The 18880-nt window shown below is 42.9% G+C and overlaps 1 protein-coding gene across 1 annotated transcript in view; it reads left to right on the forward strand.

Annotated features, from left to right (window-relative positions):
• Positions 1-25: 25 nt before the first annotated feature.
• Positions 26-18880, forward strand: part of FBXO36 (F-box protein 36) — a 97240-nt gene continuing 78385 nt past the window's right edge. The window contains exon 1 of the mRNA XM_006035068.2: positions 26-245. Within this exon, the coding sequence (XP_006035130.1) occupies positions 150-245 (96 nt within the window). The 5' untranslated portion in view covers positions 26-149. The remainder of the gene's footprint in view (positions 246-18880) is intronic.

An 18880-nucleotide genomic window follows, 5' to 3' on the forward strand; every position in this document is an offset into this window, starting at 1 on the left:
GGCCGGGGCGCGCGGCTGGGGTGAAGCCCCCGCGGAGCCGCGACGGGAATAGCGCCCGGCTCCTTTAAGAGGGGGCGGGGCCGCTGGTGACCTCTGACGGGCCCCGCCCCTTCCTGGTTGCCATAGCCACCGCGCGCTGGCGTCCCAAAATGGCGTCGCTGCTGCCGGACAAGCTGTTCGAGGCGCGCGGGCAGGCGCCGGCCCCCAGCAAGGACTTCTACCAGGTGCTCGTCACCCGCAGCCAGGTGCGTGGGCGGGCCGGGGCTTCGCGCCCGGCACGCGGGAGACTGCCCCGTGCAGGGAGGAAAGGCTCGGGCCGCACGTGGGTGCCCCTCGCAGCGGGTGGCCTCTGGGCAAGCTCCCCAGCCTGTCAGTTTGTATCTTCCGGTGGACCTGGGCCCATCCAGTTAACTGGTCTCCACTGTGTGGGGCCAAAGAGTAAAAGATGCAACTAACAGGTTTTTTTGGGGCGGGGACAACTAAAGGGGAAAAAAACAGGATAGGAGTGACATGGGAGTCAAAATGTGAAAATAAAGCTCCGCTGCCCGAGCCGGGGTGCCAGGGGGGTTCTGGGAAGAGGATGGTACAGAGCCCCATGACCCCATCCCGGAAAGGAAACGTGATCAACCAAGCTTGGGGTTACAAATGGTCTGGGGATGCCCCATGGAGGAAGTGGCTGGGTTAATTCAAATTAAAAATACTAGAGGCAGATCAGTACTTTTAAAGTGAAGATGACTAGCATTGGAATCAAAGGTATCCAGGTTGTAGCCATATTGGTGTAGAGGCAAAAGGAATCGAAACTCGTGGCAGAGGTGATGTCTCTTATTAGACCCACTAGATTTTTGCAAAACAAAATCTTTAATTCATTCCATCTTTTAATTCTCTATGAAATATGAAACACCATAACCAAAGGGAAATATGACTGCATCCTGCTTACGACCAAATAACTTCAAGGTAAACAGACTATTCCAACTTTTATCTGAGCCTTATCTGCGTATAAAACAAACTGTTCCAAATAGGAGATTTTGCCACACCTTCTGCTCTCCTGTGAAATATGAACTTTTATTTCTACCCAGGAGAGCTTTTACAATCTTTTCTCCTATGCCTGAAGAAAGGTGCTTGTGCCCAAAAGCTTGCCATTAAAGAAATGATTTTGCAAAAATCTAGTTGGTCTAATAAAAGATATCACCTCTACCACAAGTTCTGATTCCATTTGAATTGAAGTGAATTTGTGAGTACAATGAAGCTGTTTGTCCTGGGACCAAAAGCTTAGCTTGAAAAAAAAACAGTTTAGGGTTCACACAGTGACCAATGCTGAAATATAGCTGCACTGAGCATGGCAGCGAGGGAGGGAGGTGGCCCTTGTTCATGTCTTCAGGAACTTTGTCTCTGAACACAAGAGAATTTTGCTAATTCACAGTAATTGGTCGAATGAGCTGTTGTTGAGAATAACTAAACTTTATAGGCCTATACACATGTGCCCTTGTGCTTAACTTTACTAGGAGTAGACCTCTTCCTTCAAGTGATAATGAACATGCATCTCATGGCAATAAATTTAAGACTGTGACTAAGGATTTGCTGGATCAGTAGCTAATTATAAAAAAAACTACAGGTGGATACTACAACTTAAAAATCATAGTCACTGATCTTGCAACCCTGTATGCTCTTAACTTGCATGCAAAAAGTTAAACTGAATTTGTATCTTGCATTACTTTTGCAAAAATGGTGTATTTAAAAGATTGTTTTTATATTGCTTATTGCAGTAGTAGCTAAGTACTTAAGTTACAAAGATTAAGACTAGATTAGATATGCTGTTTGCAGGGTTGCCAACCCACAGTTAAAATGTCAAGGCCTCGTTGTACAGAAAACCTTGAAAATGTAAAACTCAAAAGCTCAAAAAACAAAAGAAAACTAACCACCTTAACTGACTTATAAGCTAACTTAATGACATCTTTTTTTCCCAACACTTGGGTATGGAAATAACTTGCTTACAAAAAAAAATCCCAATAAAACAAAAATATTTGCATATCACAGGTAACCAAGGAAGAGCTTTAATAAGTTTTACAGAGTGAGTGAATTCTAACATTTGGAACCTTCACCTTGGAAATCTGTGCTGTTTTCATAGTGTGCAGCCTTAGGAACTAACCAAAAGAGCAATCTAAATTGCTGCAAGGGGAACCAAAGGTCTTTCAGATAACTAGCTTCCTGTTGCTTTAAACATCATCATCCAACACTGATTTGTACCTAGAGGAAAATAGAAAGCCAGTGTACATACCATGGATACTTTAAATACAGGTAAGGAGCTCACATCATCTTGTACCTTTCAAAAGAAGGGCGTTTCTCTGCACTGAGAGAAGCTTGCAGTGTAGTTCTAAGATGCGGACTCTGTCACCAGTGAAGCTACATATTCTGCACATCAGGCATATTCTCAAGATGAATGCATTATCATTATTAGTCTCAGTTAGTCCTGGAGGGTGCACATGCAGCCCTTACTGTCACTAAGTCTTCCATGTTTCAGCCAGGCAGTTGAGTGCTGGTGATTTACTTGGTCTGCAGAGTAATGCCTTCAGTGCAGAGTAACGCCACTGCCATGTAGTGCCTTCAACTGGCATTCCTCCATCTGTTGCAGAGTTGCCCTATGCCATTCCACTGAAAGTCCTACTACTTATAGCATTTCTGTTTCTAACACTTGAGGCATAAAATCCTGATTGATTCTGACAGCAGAATGATGTAATAGAATAGTCATTAATTAAAAAAAGTATTTCCTCCATTCTCCCACCTGACTGTTGCAAAATTTCTCAAGATTCAACAGGTCTTTCATCTGTCTGACAAGGTATATTATAGTCTGTCAAAGAATCCATCTTTTTAAAACACATCCTTTACGAAGTACTTTGTAAAGGACATCCTCATCTTTCTGTCCAGGGCTTCCAGACTTGTCTTGAAGTATGTGAATATAACCCAGCTGTGTATTGCCAGTTTTGTGTTTGAAATATAACTCAGGCCTCCAGGTGCATTAAAACCTCTTGAGGAACCTCTTGGTTTCCATTCTTCCAGTGTTTCATCTATAGAAGTAAATTCAGCCTCAGATATTTGTATGCCTGCTTCATGGCCACCTCCTTGATGTATGGCTTCATCCACAAGCTTCAGGTGCCTAACCACACCTCCAAGTTGAACATGTAATACAGCATGCTTATCCAACCCATAACTTATGGATATAGAGTAACTGAAGGAGTTTACAAGTTCTATTACTCTCTTGTGTTGACTTGCATTGGAGAGACAATTTCAGGTCAGACATTTCAGGTCACGCACATAGACTAGATGTAACAATTGGGTGGCTTTTTGGTGACATCATAATCTTAGCTGAGTCTTGCAGTATTCTAGCTTGATGGATCAAGTGAGAGGCAGAACCATGTTGACCTCGGGCTCTTTTTTAAAGGTAACTCTACCAACCAGGATTGGTGCCACATACTTTTAGTCCTTGATGTGCATGAAATCCTCATCATGCAGAAAAGTGATTTTAAATCTGTTGTGCACCTGAGCACTGATGACACGGATCCAGAGGACCTGGACAAATTGGAGAAATGGTCTAAAAGCAAGCAGATGAGATTCAACAAGGACAAGTGCAAAGTGCTGCACTTGGGATGGAATACCTACATGTACAAATATAGGCTGGGGAATGCCTGGCTAGGCTGCAGTACTGCAGAGAAGGACCTGGGTGTTGCAGTAGACCATAAGCTGATTATGAGTGAGATGTGTGTTCTTTTTCCATGAAGTCAACCGCATACTTGGTTATATTAAAAGGAGTGTCACTTGAAAATCAGAAGACATTATTTTCGACTGTGTTTGGCACCTGGAGTACTGTGTCCAGTTTTAAGCCCCATATTTTAAGAAACGTGGATGGTTTGGAAGGAATCCAACAGAAAGTGACAAAAATTATTAGAGGCCTGGGAAATGTGACTTATGAAGAAAAGCGGAAAGAACTAGGAATGTCCGGTCTCTAGAAGAAAAGCACTTGAAGGGTAAGAGATAAAGAGGATGAAGATAGTCTTGTCTCTGTCAGTGTAGAGTCCTCAGTGCTGCCATGATCATCCTCTGCCTCCAGCCCTTTGGTCACCACTGTCATGGTGGCGCTTCACTGTCTGTCCCCGTCTGTGTAGACTATAAGCTATAGCCTCGAGCTGCAGCAGAGGAAACCAGGTTGGGGATTAGGAAGAACTTTCTGACTATGAGGTAGTAAGGCATTGAAACAGGCCACCTGAAATTGTAGAAATCTCCACCCATGGAAATTTTCAAAAGCAGACTAGACAGGCACTTGGCTGGGATGGTTTAGTCCAGAATTCATAGATCATAGATTCATAGATGTTAGGGTCGGAAGGGACCTCAATAGATCATCAAGTCTGACCCCCTGCATAAGCAGGAAAGAATGCTGGGTCTAGATGACCCCAGCTAGATACTCATCTAACCTCCTCTTGAAGACCCCCAGGGTAGGGGAGAGCACCACCTCCCTTGAGAGCCCGTTCCAGACCCTGGCCACTCTAACTGTGAAGAAGTTCTTCCTAATGTCCAATCTAAATCTGCTCTCTGCTAGCTTGTGGCCATTATTTCTTGTAACCCCCGGGGGCGCCTTGGTGAATAAATACTCACCAATTCCCTTCTGTGCCCCCATGATGAACTTATAGGCAGCCACAAGGTCGCCTCTCAACCTTACTCCAACTGCGGTCTGACCAGCGCCCAATAGAGGGGAAGTATCACCTCCTTGGACCTATTCGTCATGCATCTGCTGATGCACGATAAAGTGCCATTGGCTTTTTTTGATGGCTTCGTCACACTGCCGACTCATGTTCATCTTGGAGTCCACTAGGACTCCAAGATCTCTTTCCACTTCTGTGCCACCCAGCAGGTCATTCCCTAGGCTGTAGGTGTGCTGGACATTTTTCCTCCCTAGGTGCAGCACTTTGCATTTCTCCTTGTTGAACTGCATTCTGTTGTTTTCTGCCCACTTGTCCAACCTGTCCAGATCTGCTTGCAGCTGTTCCCTGCCCTCCGGCGTGTCCACATCTCCCCATAGCTTTGTGTCATCTGCAGACTTGGACAGAGTACATTTCACTCCCTCGTCCAAGTCACTGATGAAGACATTAAAGAGTATCGGTCCAAGGACCGAACCCTGTGGGACCCCACTTCCCACACCCTTCCAGGTCGAAACCGACCCATCTACCACGACTCTCTGGGTGCGACCCTCCAGCCAATTCGCCACCCACCGGACTGTGTAGTCATCCAAGTCACAGCCTCTTAACTTGTTCACCAGTATGGGGTGGGATACCGTATCGAAGGCCTTCCTGAAGTCTAAGTATACGACATCCACCCCTCCTCCTGTGTCCAATGATCCTGCCTTGACCACGGACTGAACTAAATGACCTTTACGAGGTCCTTTCTATTCCTGCTTTCTCCTATGATCCAATTGGTCCATAGCAGGGAACTGAATTGTTTTTAGTAGTCTATCCAGGCAATAGAGAGGTTTGGTTCTTTTACCTTCTGCTTACCTGGCTGAAAGTTTTATATTGTCAGTTACAAAGGATGTTGAGGTTACTTTCGTTTGAGACCTGCTTGCATTCATTTTGTTTCAGTCAACATTGCTGGTCATTGAATAATGATTCCACTTGGCTATGACAGTGGAAAATGTTGCTGTCAGTCATTAAACCTACCATAGGTCTGAAATTGTTCAGGTTACATATGTGATTTTTTTGGCTTCATAACTGTAAAATCTTCAATTGTGAATTTTAGTTTGGCTTATTTCCTTGCCAGAAATGCTTGGTATTGTCATATCAATACATGATACATGCACTTAGGATACTTAACATAGTTGTAAACTTGATCTGTCCTGGGGATTTTAGATTTTGTGGCTCTTCTACAGTTTCAGACATCCTTAGTCATAATTAGTTTCTCTATAGCAGGAGGGTTTAGGAAGTTGTGTTCTTAATCCAGTAGGCAACTCATGCTGAACTTTCTGTGGCAAATGCCACTCAAGAAGACACAATACATCCTGGGGTTCTAAGTGCATGCCTTCTGCACACTTCATTTTTAGAAACTGACAGCAGTTTCAGATTTTGTTGACATCCAATCAGTGATATTTACATCTGTTGCCTGATCACTCCATGATAATAGCAGATGCTGCAACCCCAGGCCACAACTCGGTGAGTTGGCTGAGCTGTTCTCTAATGATTTCCGCCCTGTTCCTCAAGTCAGATCTTCATTTTTCTTAGTTCTTTCCTGACCTGTACTAGTGGCAGGCTTGCCTTTTTTTTTTTTAAGTTTGAGGTTGTCATTATAATTTTTGAATTGTAGTAGCCACTATGGGCTATGGTCTTGGATCAGGATCCTATTATTCTATATCCTGTGTAAAAAACATAACAAAAATGATACCTGAAGAACCTGCAGGTTCAGTATAAGGCAAGAAACAAGAGACTGATGTCAGATGTTGCACAGGAAGAAGGAGCCAGGTTCAGGGCATGGGCATATGAAGACGTTTACAGCTGGGTAAAGAAGGACAGGGTTTACAGTGTCAGCTGCTCTAGTAACTGCCCATGTGGAGAATAACTCAAGGGAGGAAGGTTTTTTCAAATAGGTAACATCATTGTGTTATACTTTTACACAGTGTCTAGCACAGTGAGGAGTGAGCCACTTAGCTTTCATTTACCTCAGGCTAGGAGTATGCACGTGGCTCACTATTGTAGAAAAGCATATTTAGCCATAGAAACCTTGTCTATGGAAGGTTCTTACTGGAACTGATTATAGTGCTGATTTGGATTTTTTTTGTTTGTTTGTTTGTAAAATCCCCAGTATACACAAGATTAATATATATTTAGTTCTGTCCCTAAAAACTGCTGCCTGAATGGGAAATGGATGCAAGTGTTTCTTCTAGTACATCTCACAATTTGGCAAGCTCTTTAACAACAGTTATCAAGTAGAGTCCACTACATTTCTAGCTAATGGTCCACTACATCAAGGCCCTTGAGCGGTTAATCTGTGGCCCTCAGGCTCCTGGTCCAAACACTGATCCCTGCATCGCATTCCTGTGGCTACTGGCTGCTGGTAGACTTGGGACTTCCCTTCCTCCTGTTTCAGTGCCTGCCTCTGCCCATGGAGGCAAGGCAAGTCAGGGTCGGGCAGCATGGCCTGCAGCCAGGGGTACCTAGGGACCCTATGCAGCAGGAGACCATGCAGCGCAGCATGTGGCACAGCTATGATGAGATGACTGGTTCTGTGGATGCAGGGAGATCAGTGGACATGATCAGTGGCCTTGACTTGAGCAAGGCTTTTGATACGGTCTCCCACAATATTCTTGCAAGCAAGCTAAGCCAAGTACAGGTTGGATGAATGGGCTGTAAGGTGGATAGAAAACTGGCTGGATTGTTGGGCTCAGAGGATAGTAATCAATAGCTTGGTTTCTAGCTGGCAGCTGGTTTCAAGCAGAGTGCCTCAGGGGTTGGTCCAGAGGCTGCTTTTGTTCAATGTCTTCATCAACGACCTGGAAATGGGATGGAGTGCACCCTCAGCAAGTTTGCAGATGACACCAAGTTGAGGGAGTAGTAGATATGCTGGAGGGATAGAGATACGAGTCAGAGAGACAAATTGGAGGATTGGACTAAAAGAAATCTCATGAGGTTCAACAAGGAGCAGTGCAAAGTCCTGCACTTCAGATGTAACAATCCTGTGCACAGGTACAGGATGGGGACTGACTGGCCAAGCAGCAGCTCTGCATAAAAGGACCTGGGGGTGACAGTGACAATAAGTTGAATATGAGCCATCAGTGTGTGCTTGTTGCAAAGAAGGCTAATGACATAATGGGCTGCATTAGTAGGAGCATTGCAAGCAGATTGAGGGAAGTGATTCCTCCCCTCTATCTGGCACTAAGGCCACATCTGGAGTACTGGGCACATCTACACATGATAGTAATGTGCCTGAGCAAACTCTGGTGCAGTTTGCACCAGAGTTTATTACTCCTGGGTGCAGCATTTGCACATGCACCCAGGACCACACCATATGAAGCCAGGGTGAAGCAGCCCCAGCTGGCAGGGGATCCTGGGGGTCAGCCTGCCATCCCATAGCTGCTCTACCCCAGCTCACTGTGCTGCGCAGGGGCTGACTGAAGCACAAGGGCGCAACAATGCGGAACTAGTTAGTGCCCCAGCCAGCCTCAGTCACCGTCTACACGTGTGTTGTGGCACACTAAATAACTCTGCTGTAGTTAGTACTTATAGGATAGTGTGATAGTACTTGTGTCAGGCAGTACTGTCCTACAGTGGAGTTAATTAGTTTACTGTGGCCTAATAGTGCCATATGTATAGACAGTGATGCTTTACTGCAGAGCTAATTAGTCAACTCCACAGTAAAGCACATGTGTAGGTGTGCCCATTGTGTCCAGTTTGCCCCCCCCCCCCTCCCCCCAGAAAAGACAGACAGATTGGAGGGCAAGGAAAATTGTTAGAGGGGTGGGGAACATGATTTATGAGGGAAGGCTAAAGGAACTCAACTTATTTTGTCTGGAGAAAGGAAGAGTGAGAGGGGATTTAATAGTAGCCTTCAACTACCTGAATGGTTGTTACAAAAAGGATGGAGCTAAACTGTTGTCACTGATGGCAGACGATGGAACAAGAAGCAGTGGTCTCAAGGGGAAGTTTAGGTTAGGTGTTAGGAAAACAAATTTTCACTAGGATGGTAGTGAAGCATTGGAACAGGTTACCCAGGGAGGTTATGGAATCTCCATCCTTGGAGGTTTTTAAGACTCGGATAGAAAAAGCCTTGGCTGGGATTATATAGTTGGAGATGGTCCTGCTTGGAGCAGGAGGTTGGACTAGATGACCTCCTGAGGTCCCTTCCAGCTCTAATTTTCTATGATTCTATGCAACCTGTGACCTACAGCTACTCAGAAGTTGGACAGCTCTTCACTAAGTGACTTGTCAAGGATTGGTCGCAAACTGTGATAACATTTAAATCTCTTCTTTTGGGCAGTAGCAGTAAATTATATAGTAGCCATCATTAAAGAACCCTGATTGGAAATAGAAGAACTGAGAAGCTTAAGAAATACAGAATTTGATTGTTATATTGTGGATGATGGGCCATATGGAAAGGAAAGGATTTGAAAAAATATATGGAGGTGGGTTCCAGATGGTGAGGGCTGTAAGAGAGTGTGATCAGCCATCCGTTTTGGTGAGACAAGAGGCAAGGACAAAAAGAAGTTTGGTGTTTAAGCTGCTTACAGGATGGGCTGATGCCTAGGAAGATGAGGATGTTGACAATAGGAGTGTAATAAGAGAATGATTTATTCAACATGTAATTAATGCTACATCTGTCACCCACACCATTAACAAATACATGACTAAGCATAGGATTATGTCATGTTGGTAAAATGTTTAACCACTTATACATAGTGCCTATCGAAAACCTTTAATGTTGCATCACATATAACTTCCCTGTATAACAATCTGTATTACATGTTACCAAATACCTACCTTACATGTGCAGTAGGAGGTCAACAGAAAGACTTGGCATGTGTAGATTTTTTTTGGGCGGGGGGGAGTGGTTTTGTTTTTCACACACACACACACACACACACACACACACACACACACACACACACACAGAAAGTTGGGCAGTACAGTTGATAGCATCCTGCTATCCTGGGCAGTACAGTTAAGGTAGTTGATATCATCCTGCTATACAGGATGTACAGTTGATATCATCTTGCTATCCTGAGCAGTAAAGTTAAGGCATGCAAGTAAGTTGTCCAGTTGTTGATACAGTTGTCTTTCACTCTCCTTGCATTGTTTGTTACTCATTGTTGCATCTTAGCTTGCGCCCACTCCCATCATAAGTTCTGAGTGCCAAGACTTTAAGCTGTTGTGATTTTATTTCGAGACTCTCAATTTCTGTATAGTTCCTGCAGCCTTATGATGTTTTAAGAATCTCAGCTTTTATTTGAACAAGCTTTGGTAATTGTTAAGCTCAGAAATAAGAAAGCAAAAGAGAAAATCAAATTTATTTTTAAAAATATCACTAATTTTAAGCCTAAATCTGAATCTGTTTGGGAGGTCGCGTGCCTAGCACTAGCGCAGCACTTCTCAGGATGACTTGTAATGGAGCAGTATAGATGCACCTGAGATTCAGATTTAGGCTTAAAATTAGTGATATTTTTAAGATGTCAATTTGATTTTCTCTTTTGCTTTCTTCTTTCTGAGCTTAACAGTTACCATAGTTTGAAATTTAATTCTTCAAATAAAAGCTGAAATTCTTAATCTGAAACAGTTTCATAGATTCTAGGGTTGGAAGGGACCTCAGTGGGCCATCTACTCCAACCCGCTGCCCCTAGCAGGCAAGAAAAGGGTCACCAAACCTGGGATCATGTAATCCAAGCCAGGTGCCTGTCCAGTCTCCTCTTGAAGACCCCCAAGGATGGAGCAAGCACCAGCTCCCTTGGAAGCCCATTCCCAATCCTGGCAACCCTGACCGTGAAGAACTTTTTTTCTAATGTCCAGTCTAAACCTACTCTCCAGTAGCTTGTGGCCATTGTTCCTTGTTGTTCCAGGGGGTGCCCTGGTAAACAGATCATCGCCTAGTCCATGTTGCTCTCCCTTTATGAATTTGTACGCCACCACAAGGTCTCCTCTCAGCCTTCTCTTGGAGAGGCTGAAGAGGTTAAGGTCCCTTAGCCTCACCTTGTAGGGCCTTCCCTGCAGGCCTCCAATCTGCTGGGTGGCTCTTCTTTGGACCCTCTCCAGGTTGTTCGCATCCCGCTTGAACTGCGGCATCCAGAACTGGACACAGTACTCCAGCTGTGGCCTGACCTACAGATGCGCGACAAGGTGCGATTGACTGTGCCGACTACTTCATCACATCAACTCATGTTCATCCTGGAGTTAACAGTGACTCCAAGATCTCATTCTGCTTCAGTGGTGCTGAGAAGGTCGCCCCCCAGCCTATAGGTATGATGGCAGTTTTTTCTCCCTAGATGTAGCACCTTGCACTTGTCCTTATTGAATTGCATCCTGTTGCTCTCCACCCACTTCCCCAACCTGTCGAGGTCAGCCTGGATCTGGTTCCTCCTCTCCAGGGTGTTAGCTTTACCCCAAATTTTTGTGTCATCTGCAAATTTGGACAGGGTGCTTCCCACCCCCTCATCCAGATCACTGATGAAGATGTTGAACAGCACCAGCCCCAGAACTGAGCCCTGAAGGACTCCACTGCACACATCTTTCCAGGTTGACACTGACCCATTCACCACCACCCTCTGAGTGCGACCCCTGAGCCAGTTTGCTACCCATTCTATAGTTAAAGAATACGTGAATACAGTTAGTAGTGCATGTGTGTTGGTGCTTTCTCTACTGCAGCTGGGATCATCTGAAATGATCTTGCCTAGGAATTAGGATGCAAAAATTGAATGCTCTATCAATTAACTGATTTTGGTGAGATTATCACCTTATGACTCTAGGAAGTGAAACATGAATATCTGAGGGACAGTGGAAATTTCTGTGGAGAGAAAAACAAGAAAAGGGACAGAACTAGTATTGAAGGAAGACCTTGAATGGAAAATAGATTATATCAGAATGCTTAGCAGTCATTTATTGATAAACACCTCTCAAAGCTGGGTTAAATAAGAAGGTCAATTTTATTGAGACCTAGCTATTTATAAGTAACCTGTCAAATAATTGTAATTTGTAGATGAATTTGCTTTAAATATTTCTTAGACTTTGCCCAAAATTTTTGCAGAATTATTTAGGCAAAGGTAATCATTCTTTCAATTTTAGCAAAAATCCATAAGATTTCAAATTCCCTAAATGAAAAGTAGCTTTGAAAAAGATCATGTTATGATGGTTAAGTAGCAAACAGGTAACTTATAAAAGTGTAGGAGATGCAATAAGGCAAGTTTATCAGGGATACTGGTTTTCTCTGTTTAAAAATTCAAAATTCTCTTATTAAAACCCCAAAATCTACATTTTTCTGCAATTAGAATGAAATACCTATATAGGTATCAGTTCAATGCAATGCTTTATTGATATATTTACAATTTTAAAGTGATATGAAAGCATCCCAGTGCCTCAGTCATTATAGTAAAATAAATTCTAAATACTTATATATTGTGACATTTAATTTTATGGGTTTTTATCATGAAAAAGTAGAGCTCCCCCTGCCCCCTTCACTCACCAGGACATGGGTCCAGCTGCAGCTGTCCTTCCCCCCCACCCCCCAATTCACTCCTCTCTGCTTTGTGGTGGGGAGCAGCCTTAATATACCAGTGCCCCTCAATCCCAACCCACAGCCCCCTAGTGGGTTGTGGTGTGTGGAGCAAGGGAAGCATCCAATCATAGGTGATGCATTGGCAGGGCATGATGGGGTATGTTCCCCCCAGATTTGTTCACCCACAGCAGGCACAGCCGTGCAGCCTGGCTGGACCAGCACAGGCAGGAGCCGCCTCCACGGCCCAGCAGACGGGACTCAGTGCAGGATGGCAGACTGAGTGCTGCCACAGCTGCAGCTGCCCAGGTAACTGCTTAGCCCCACAGGCTTCCTCCTCCTCTCCCTGCTGCAGCACATCAGGGAGCAGGTAGGGAAATGGCAGCAGGCAGGAGGGAAGCTGTACCTGAGGAGGGTAGTGCAGGCCCAGGGCCAGGATGGGCCAGCAGGAGCATAGGACCCAGGCCAGCAGGAGTGCAGGGTCACCTGGCTCCATCGTGTGGGGCTCCCCACAGCTCACATGCAGCTTCTGGGACTAGGCTAGAGCCATGCACCAGCGTGGGGAACCATGCATGATGGAGCCAGTGCCCTGGCCCCACTCCCTGCCACCGCATGCAGCTCCCAGGACTTGGCTGAGAACAGCAAGGAGGCTGGTACGTTGGAGCCAGGCCAGGTTGGCCCTGTTCCCTGCTGCCGCAGCTGAGTTCTGGGAGCTGCAGGTGGTGGCAGGGAGCAGGACCAGGCCGCTGGTCTATTGTGCATGGCTCCCCCTGGCAGCACATGGCTCTGGCAGAGTCCCAGGAGATGCACATAAGCTGTGCAGAGCTGACCAGGCTGGCCCCACGTGCTGCTCCAGGGACTTGACTGGAGCCATGTGCCTCCAGGGGGATACGCCTGCTACAGGCCATGGGCACGCTGAGGCCCTGCTGCTGCAACCGCCAGCAGGTTCTGTGCGCTGGGCAGGAGGCACCCATACCTCCCAATCACACTCCACATACCGTATGCAAAAGTAAGATTTTATTTTGAGTTGTTATGCAATCACCTCTATATATACTACAAAAATGAACATAAATGACGACAAAAATATTCTTTTAAATAAATGTTAGTATATTTGGGTTTTTTCCAGTTCCAAGATGGCAAACTCTGCTCCCAAAAGGAGCACTTCTAAGGGCAAAGGGAGGGATTTCTGATGGCAAAGGTCAGGAGTTGGGAGTGGGACTTCCAGTCCCAGGATGGTGACCAGGGGTAGCCCTTGACAGCTCACCAAAACTTAAGTGGTCCTCCCACCAAAATAATTGCCCACCTCTGTCATAGAGGGTATGATCACTAGCTATGCTGAGATATCAAACTGATAATAGCAGGAAAGCTGATGACTTTTAATTTTTTCTTTTCTAGCAATCTGGGTTAGACCGTAGATTGATATAGACCAATATAATTCTGTTGACTTCAGAGAGCAGATCAGTTTATACCAGCTGAGGAACTGGTTTGCTGTTTTGTGAGTGTCAGTATTCAATAAGTGAATATTTTTGGAGTTTTTACTATATGAAATAATTATTTACTAGGGAGACATTTTTTGCTATTAACTATGGATACATTGGATTTCTTTTCTAGTGTATCCTGTTTAGATATGTATCCAAGTACCAGAGCTTGTTAGAAAACAGGAGTTAGACAATTTCTCAGGACAAAAATAATTTTTCAGGAAATATTCAAATAGCAAACAAATATGGGCTTAATGAAATATATTGGTTTAAAAATAATGCCGCACAGCATTATTTATGGGAATTTATTGTTTGGATACTCCTTACTTGTTTCACCATCATAGGACAGGCTCCCTTGCTGGCTTACATCTCTTAAGGTACACAATGGTGTTTCCTCTTGCATAAAGGACGGCACATCATGGAATTCAACAACCATGATGATTCATTTGAAGAAGCAGTCCAGCAGGGAAATCCAGCCAGTAAAGGGAATGAGGACATGTGGCAACTGAAACATAGCTCCCACAAAACACTTCAGTACCATATCCAAGTCAAAATATTTTTGTTTCGAGTTCAAATGTTTATTTTCGCTTTTATGTAAAAAAATAAATAAATACATAAAAATTAAATAAAAAGCCAAGATTTTCCACAGAGCCAATATTAAAAGAGAAAAAAAAGTTTAATTGAAAACTTAAGTTTCTGTTAAGCACATTTGACAAATTTTTCCTCAAGTCCTAATGAGCCTGAAAAATTGAGAAAATTAACTCAAGTAATGGAGAGGAAGGGAAACCCTGAGATTTCTTCTCTCTAAGGTGTGTAGCATTTTGGAAGAAACTCCATTTTATTTGCCTTTATTTGCAGATATATGGAAACATTCACATTTCTGCAAAGAAAATATAGGTTAAAGTCAAACATGAAACAATATGAAAATGTCATATTTTTCCAACCCAGTTCTACCTTATTTTTAATTATACCAGCACTAAAAATGAGCGGGCTTAATCTCCCATTGTTACTTGAGGACTTCCTGCCTGGATTACTAACTCAACTGTAGGTAGATTATTTTTTAAAATATTCACTGCTCTATAATTCCATTTGCTAAGGACATTATTGCCAGGTCATGGAAGCAGTGTCTGTAAACAACATGGTAATATTTACCTTGGGAAAACTATCTGCTGATTTGTTAAATAATGCTTTTCAACAATACCTGGTTACCTAGTTCCTTTATGCACTTAGGTAGGAAAAATATCACTGCATTCCCTTTCACATATTAATCTTTAATATTCGTAATTGTGTTCACCACTCGCCCTACTTAAGCTTGAGGGCTTTTTTTACTCTGTTGTTCTTCTGTGAAATTCCTAGATATAACTTGCTTTAGCTCTCTTCTTCCTTTCATTGCTAGTTCATTAAATAACATTTTTCCTTCTCTCTCTCTCTCTCTCTCTCTCTCTCTCTCTCTCTCTCTCTCTCTTTCTCCTCCTTCCTTCATTTAATAGTTAAAGGCACTTTTCTGTGTTTCCTATCCCCATATAACTGCCTTGCAAAGTTGTCTAGAAAATGTATCAACACAGACTCCATGAGAGTTTAGATGCCTAGATATATATTTTTTTGGACCTAGACTTAAACTTATTTATCCATATTTATCATGATGCTAGGTTATTTTGTTTTGTTCCCCTGCCCAAAAGATAATGTACTCACCTTTTGGTGAGTGAAATTTTGCCAAGTTGGTGTACATTTCCATAATATTTCAAGAAGAGGAGCAGGGAGGTATAGCAGGGATGGGAAAGGGACAATGTTGTATCATAGGAAGTATAGCAGGGTGATATGCAAAGGCTAAGACTTAGTCTAAATACAGAAGATTCACTGGTTTTAAAATCTTTTAAAAAAGATTTAAGCTGAAATAAGATTTTCACTGATTATTTCAGTTTAATTGCAGCTTATTCCAAATGTACTTGAACTAACAAAAACCTGATCTAAACAGAAGTAAGAGTTTACACAAACTTTTGGTTTTAATTACAACTTAAATTAAAGAAGTGCAAATGTTTTGAGTAAGCAAGCCCCGAAAGGAACAGGTTATCTGTGGAAACAGGGAATAGTAAATGGAAAAAAGAAAAGCCATAGAAACAGCAAGTTCATTGTTTTATGCTTAGTCTTCTGTAGAGGGGAGACTAAGTAATCCAAGAGTAGCAGAAACCTGGGAGCTTGAGTATGAAAATGAAGTTATGAATAATATAGTAAGATGATAGAAATATTATTGTAAAAGATGTAGGAACTGTAACCCACAGAAGGAAAAATGGGGAGTATCAGAGAAACAGCCCCTTGTGATAAAATGCAGCTTCTACGTACTGAATGACATAGAGAACTAATAGATATCAATGGCAGAACAACTGTACACTGCAGCTGAGGTCTGTAGGCATGAGAAATTTAATGGAGAAAAGAAGAAACTAAATTTTTTGTTCACAAACAAATGAAGGTGTGGTTCTGGGGGGAAAAGTAAGCAATGATAAAAAGATTTCTTGAATTTCAGACTAGCCTACAGCATCCCATGAAAGAGAGGTGCTGCTGTGTCTACCACTGTTTCTGGAAACCAAGGGAGCTGGACAGTAGCTGAAATCAGTAGGATGATGTACAGTGATTCCTTTGTATTGCTGTCACAGCAGTCAGATGGAATTAGAAAAGTTTAAATGGCAAAAGAACTTTCAGTAATTTGACTGAGTGCATATAGTACATAAAATGCATTCTTAAACTGAAGAGTCCAGTGAAATGGACTTTTAGTATTTAGACTTGGAAAGATTTTTAATACTGAACAGAAGCAGGTGCCTTATGGAAAGTATAAGGAAAATATAATGAGAAAAACAGTTTTGGCACAGACCGTGAACTACAGATGTATTTCATTCAGGTGACAAAAGAGAATCTAAGAAGAAAAAATGGTAATGGAACCAAGATGAGTCCAAGAAGAGAACTGGTGGAACAAAACAGGCTTTGTCTGTATCAGAAAAATGTTGTCAGCATAGACATGCCCTCCTGTTGTTCTGCTTATACCCACAGAAGAGGGGTTTTTTTCATTTTAACTATTTATACACTCTATACATTTAGACACAGCTGTGGCAGTTTGGGGTATGATTTGCCTTCCTCATCCAAGACTTTTTGGGCAAAACACTTATAACTGGAGACCAGCCTGAAGCTCCAATGAAGAGATATTGAAACTGAAGTTAAATGCAGCCTGTCAATGTCTTACCTATCTAGAAAGGAAAATTGTCTTGTAGAATCCTTTGTGTTGTTAACTAAGAAAATAATCTTTTTGTACAGTCTTGTCTAGGTCTCCCTGTTTAATCACATTTTATTAAATGGCAAAGTATTATGCACGTAATTGAAGACTGAGCCTCAGGAGTAATTTCTTGTTCCCTCTGTGCGGGCCGGGAGCGATCCGGGCCCTTTTTTGCGCCGCAGGCTGTGGCCAGCAGCCCGGGCACGCTGGGTCGGAGAAAACGGGCGACACGCTAGAATTAGGCACGGATGCGTAATGGTTGATTCAAGATTGTTTACTTACACCGAAGATGGTCGCGGTGTAGGCTGGACAGTTTCCCAGGCACAGCTCCGATTAAATCCTCGTTCGAGGACTACGACAAGCTCGGGTCTCTCCCACGGAGTTGTTGAGGCTCCGTGGGTCCTTTTGCGCGCAGGGAGAGGGATACGTCGAGGATTGCGAACGGCGACAGGGAGAGGCTAGAGGCTGATCAGACCTCTGTTGCCTGCTTGAAATGCACTGGGTCCGATAGGCTCCGCAGCGCTTAGAGATCTTCACACAGCGTGAAGTCTCCTCCTCCTGGTGTTCGTGGAGTCCTCCAACTTGGGCGGAAACCACTCAAGCTTTTTATACGGCTAGCAAGCCAATCGCTAGCCGCCACGTAGGAATAATTTCACGCAAGCCAATAATGGGGCTCGAATTAGAATACAAATGGCGGGAACTCTTTGCAAAGTGCATTTCTGTGCTGCAAAGAAGAAATGCACACTGCAAAGAAAGCTACAAATTGGCGGGAAAATAATTCAGTGGTGCCAAAGCACACACAAAAACAAAAATCACACCCTTGGGTTGTGACACCCTCTAATTGTATTCTCTTCTTCCCAGTACTCATCCTTCCCTGTCCTGCTCTTGTATTGTTTCCCTCTGATGTGTTTGCAAACATCTGTACAGCAGGAGTTTCAGTCTCTGAAGCACTCTATGTGCATCAGTGATCACCATCTTAACCACTTTCACCATACTGCAAGCACGTTAGAACAGATGAACAAAAGTGCTAATGTAATTGAGGAAGGTGAAAGGTGCAGAGGAAGGGGAGAGACCATACTAGGTAAGCTACTGTATTACCTGGAGTCTGTCTGTCTTTTTCCTTCTCCAGAGAAAATTCTTAATATATGTAAAGATCTCTTGTTCCTCCACCATCATGTATTTCACTGACATATTTATCATTTAGTTTCAATGGAAACTACATTTTTCCAGGTATGCCCTATAGTACTCCCAATGTTAATTGGTTCACTGGAGTGAAGTAGCAGATATTGGAATAATTTTGTGATTATAAATGACATCTTGGAATCGTTACAGACCCACCCCTCTTTGATATTTATTTTAATTGTGATCCATGAAATTGTCATCCCCTGCCCCACAGATTTTTTCTTTTCATTTGTCATTCTTTTTATTTCTTACATTTTAGTGGAACTGATCCAGTTTTCCTTGTACAGAAATGAGTCTAATATAATGTTCCAAGGAATAGTAATCCATCTTTTTCCTTTTGATAAACCTGGAGCACTTAATGGCTGCATAAATAGAAGGCATGTTTTGCAGTTACATTAAACTAAGTTTTAAGAAAAATGTTTCTATACCAGTAATTGTACTGAGGGTCTGTCATATTTCTGGCACTTTTTGACATAATGTATTGATATTGCTATTATTTCTTTATGTGCCAGTTTTAGTTATGTCAAGCAATATTTCTACATTTGCATGTATTCTGCTGTTTGTTTTCTAGATTCTTTTCTCCTTTTGTACTTGTTTACAATTAATAATAACATTCTCATTTCCCAAAAATGAAGAAAATATCCATGGATTCATCTCTTTATAGCTTTTATCACCAGATGCACATTTAACAACTGTATAGAAAAGTTTCTTACAACTAATCGTGCTTCTC

This window comes from Alligator sinensis, unplaced genomic scaffold, assembly GCF_000455745.1.
Source record: "Alligator sinensis unplaced genomic scaffold, ASM45574v1 scaffold792_1, whole genome shotgun sequence".
Taxonomy (NCBI): domain Eukaryota; kingdom Metazoa; phylum Chordata; order Crocodylia; family Alligatoridae; genus Alligator; species Alligator sinensis.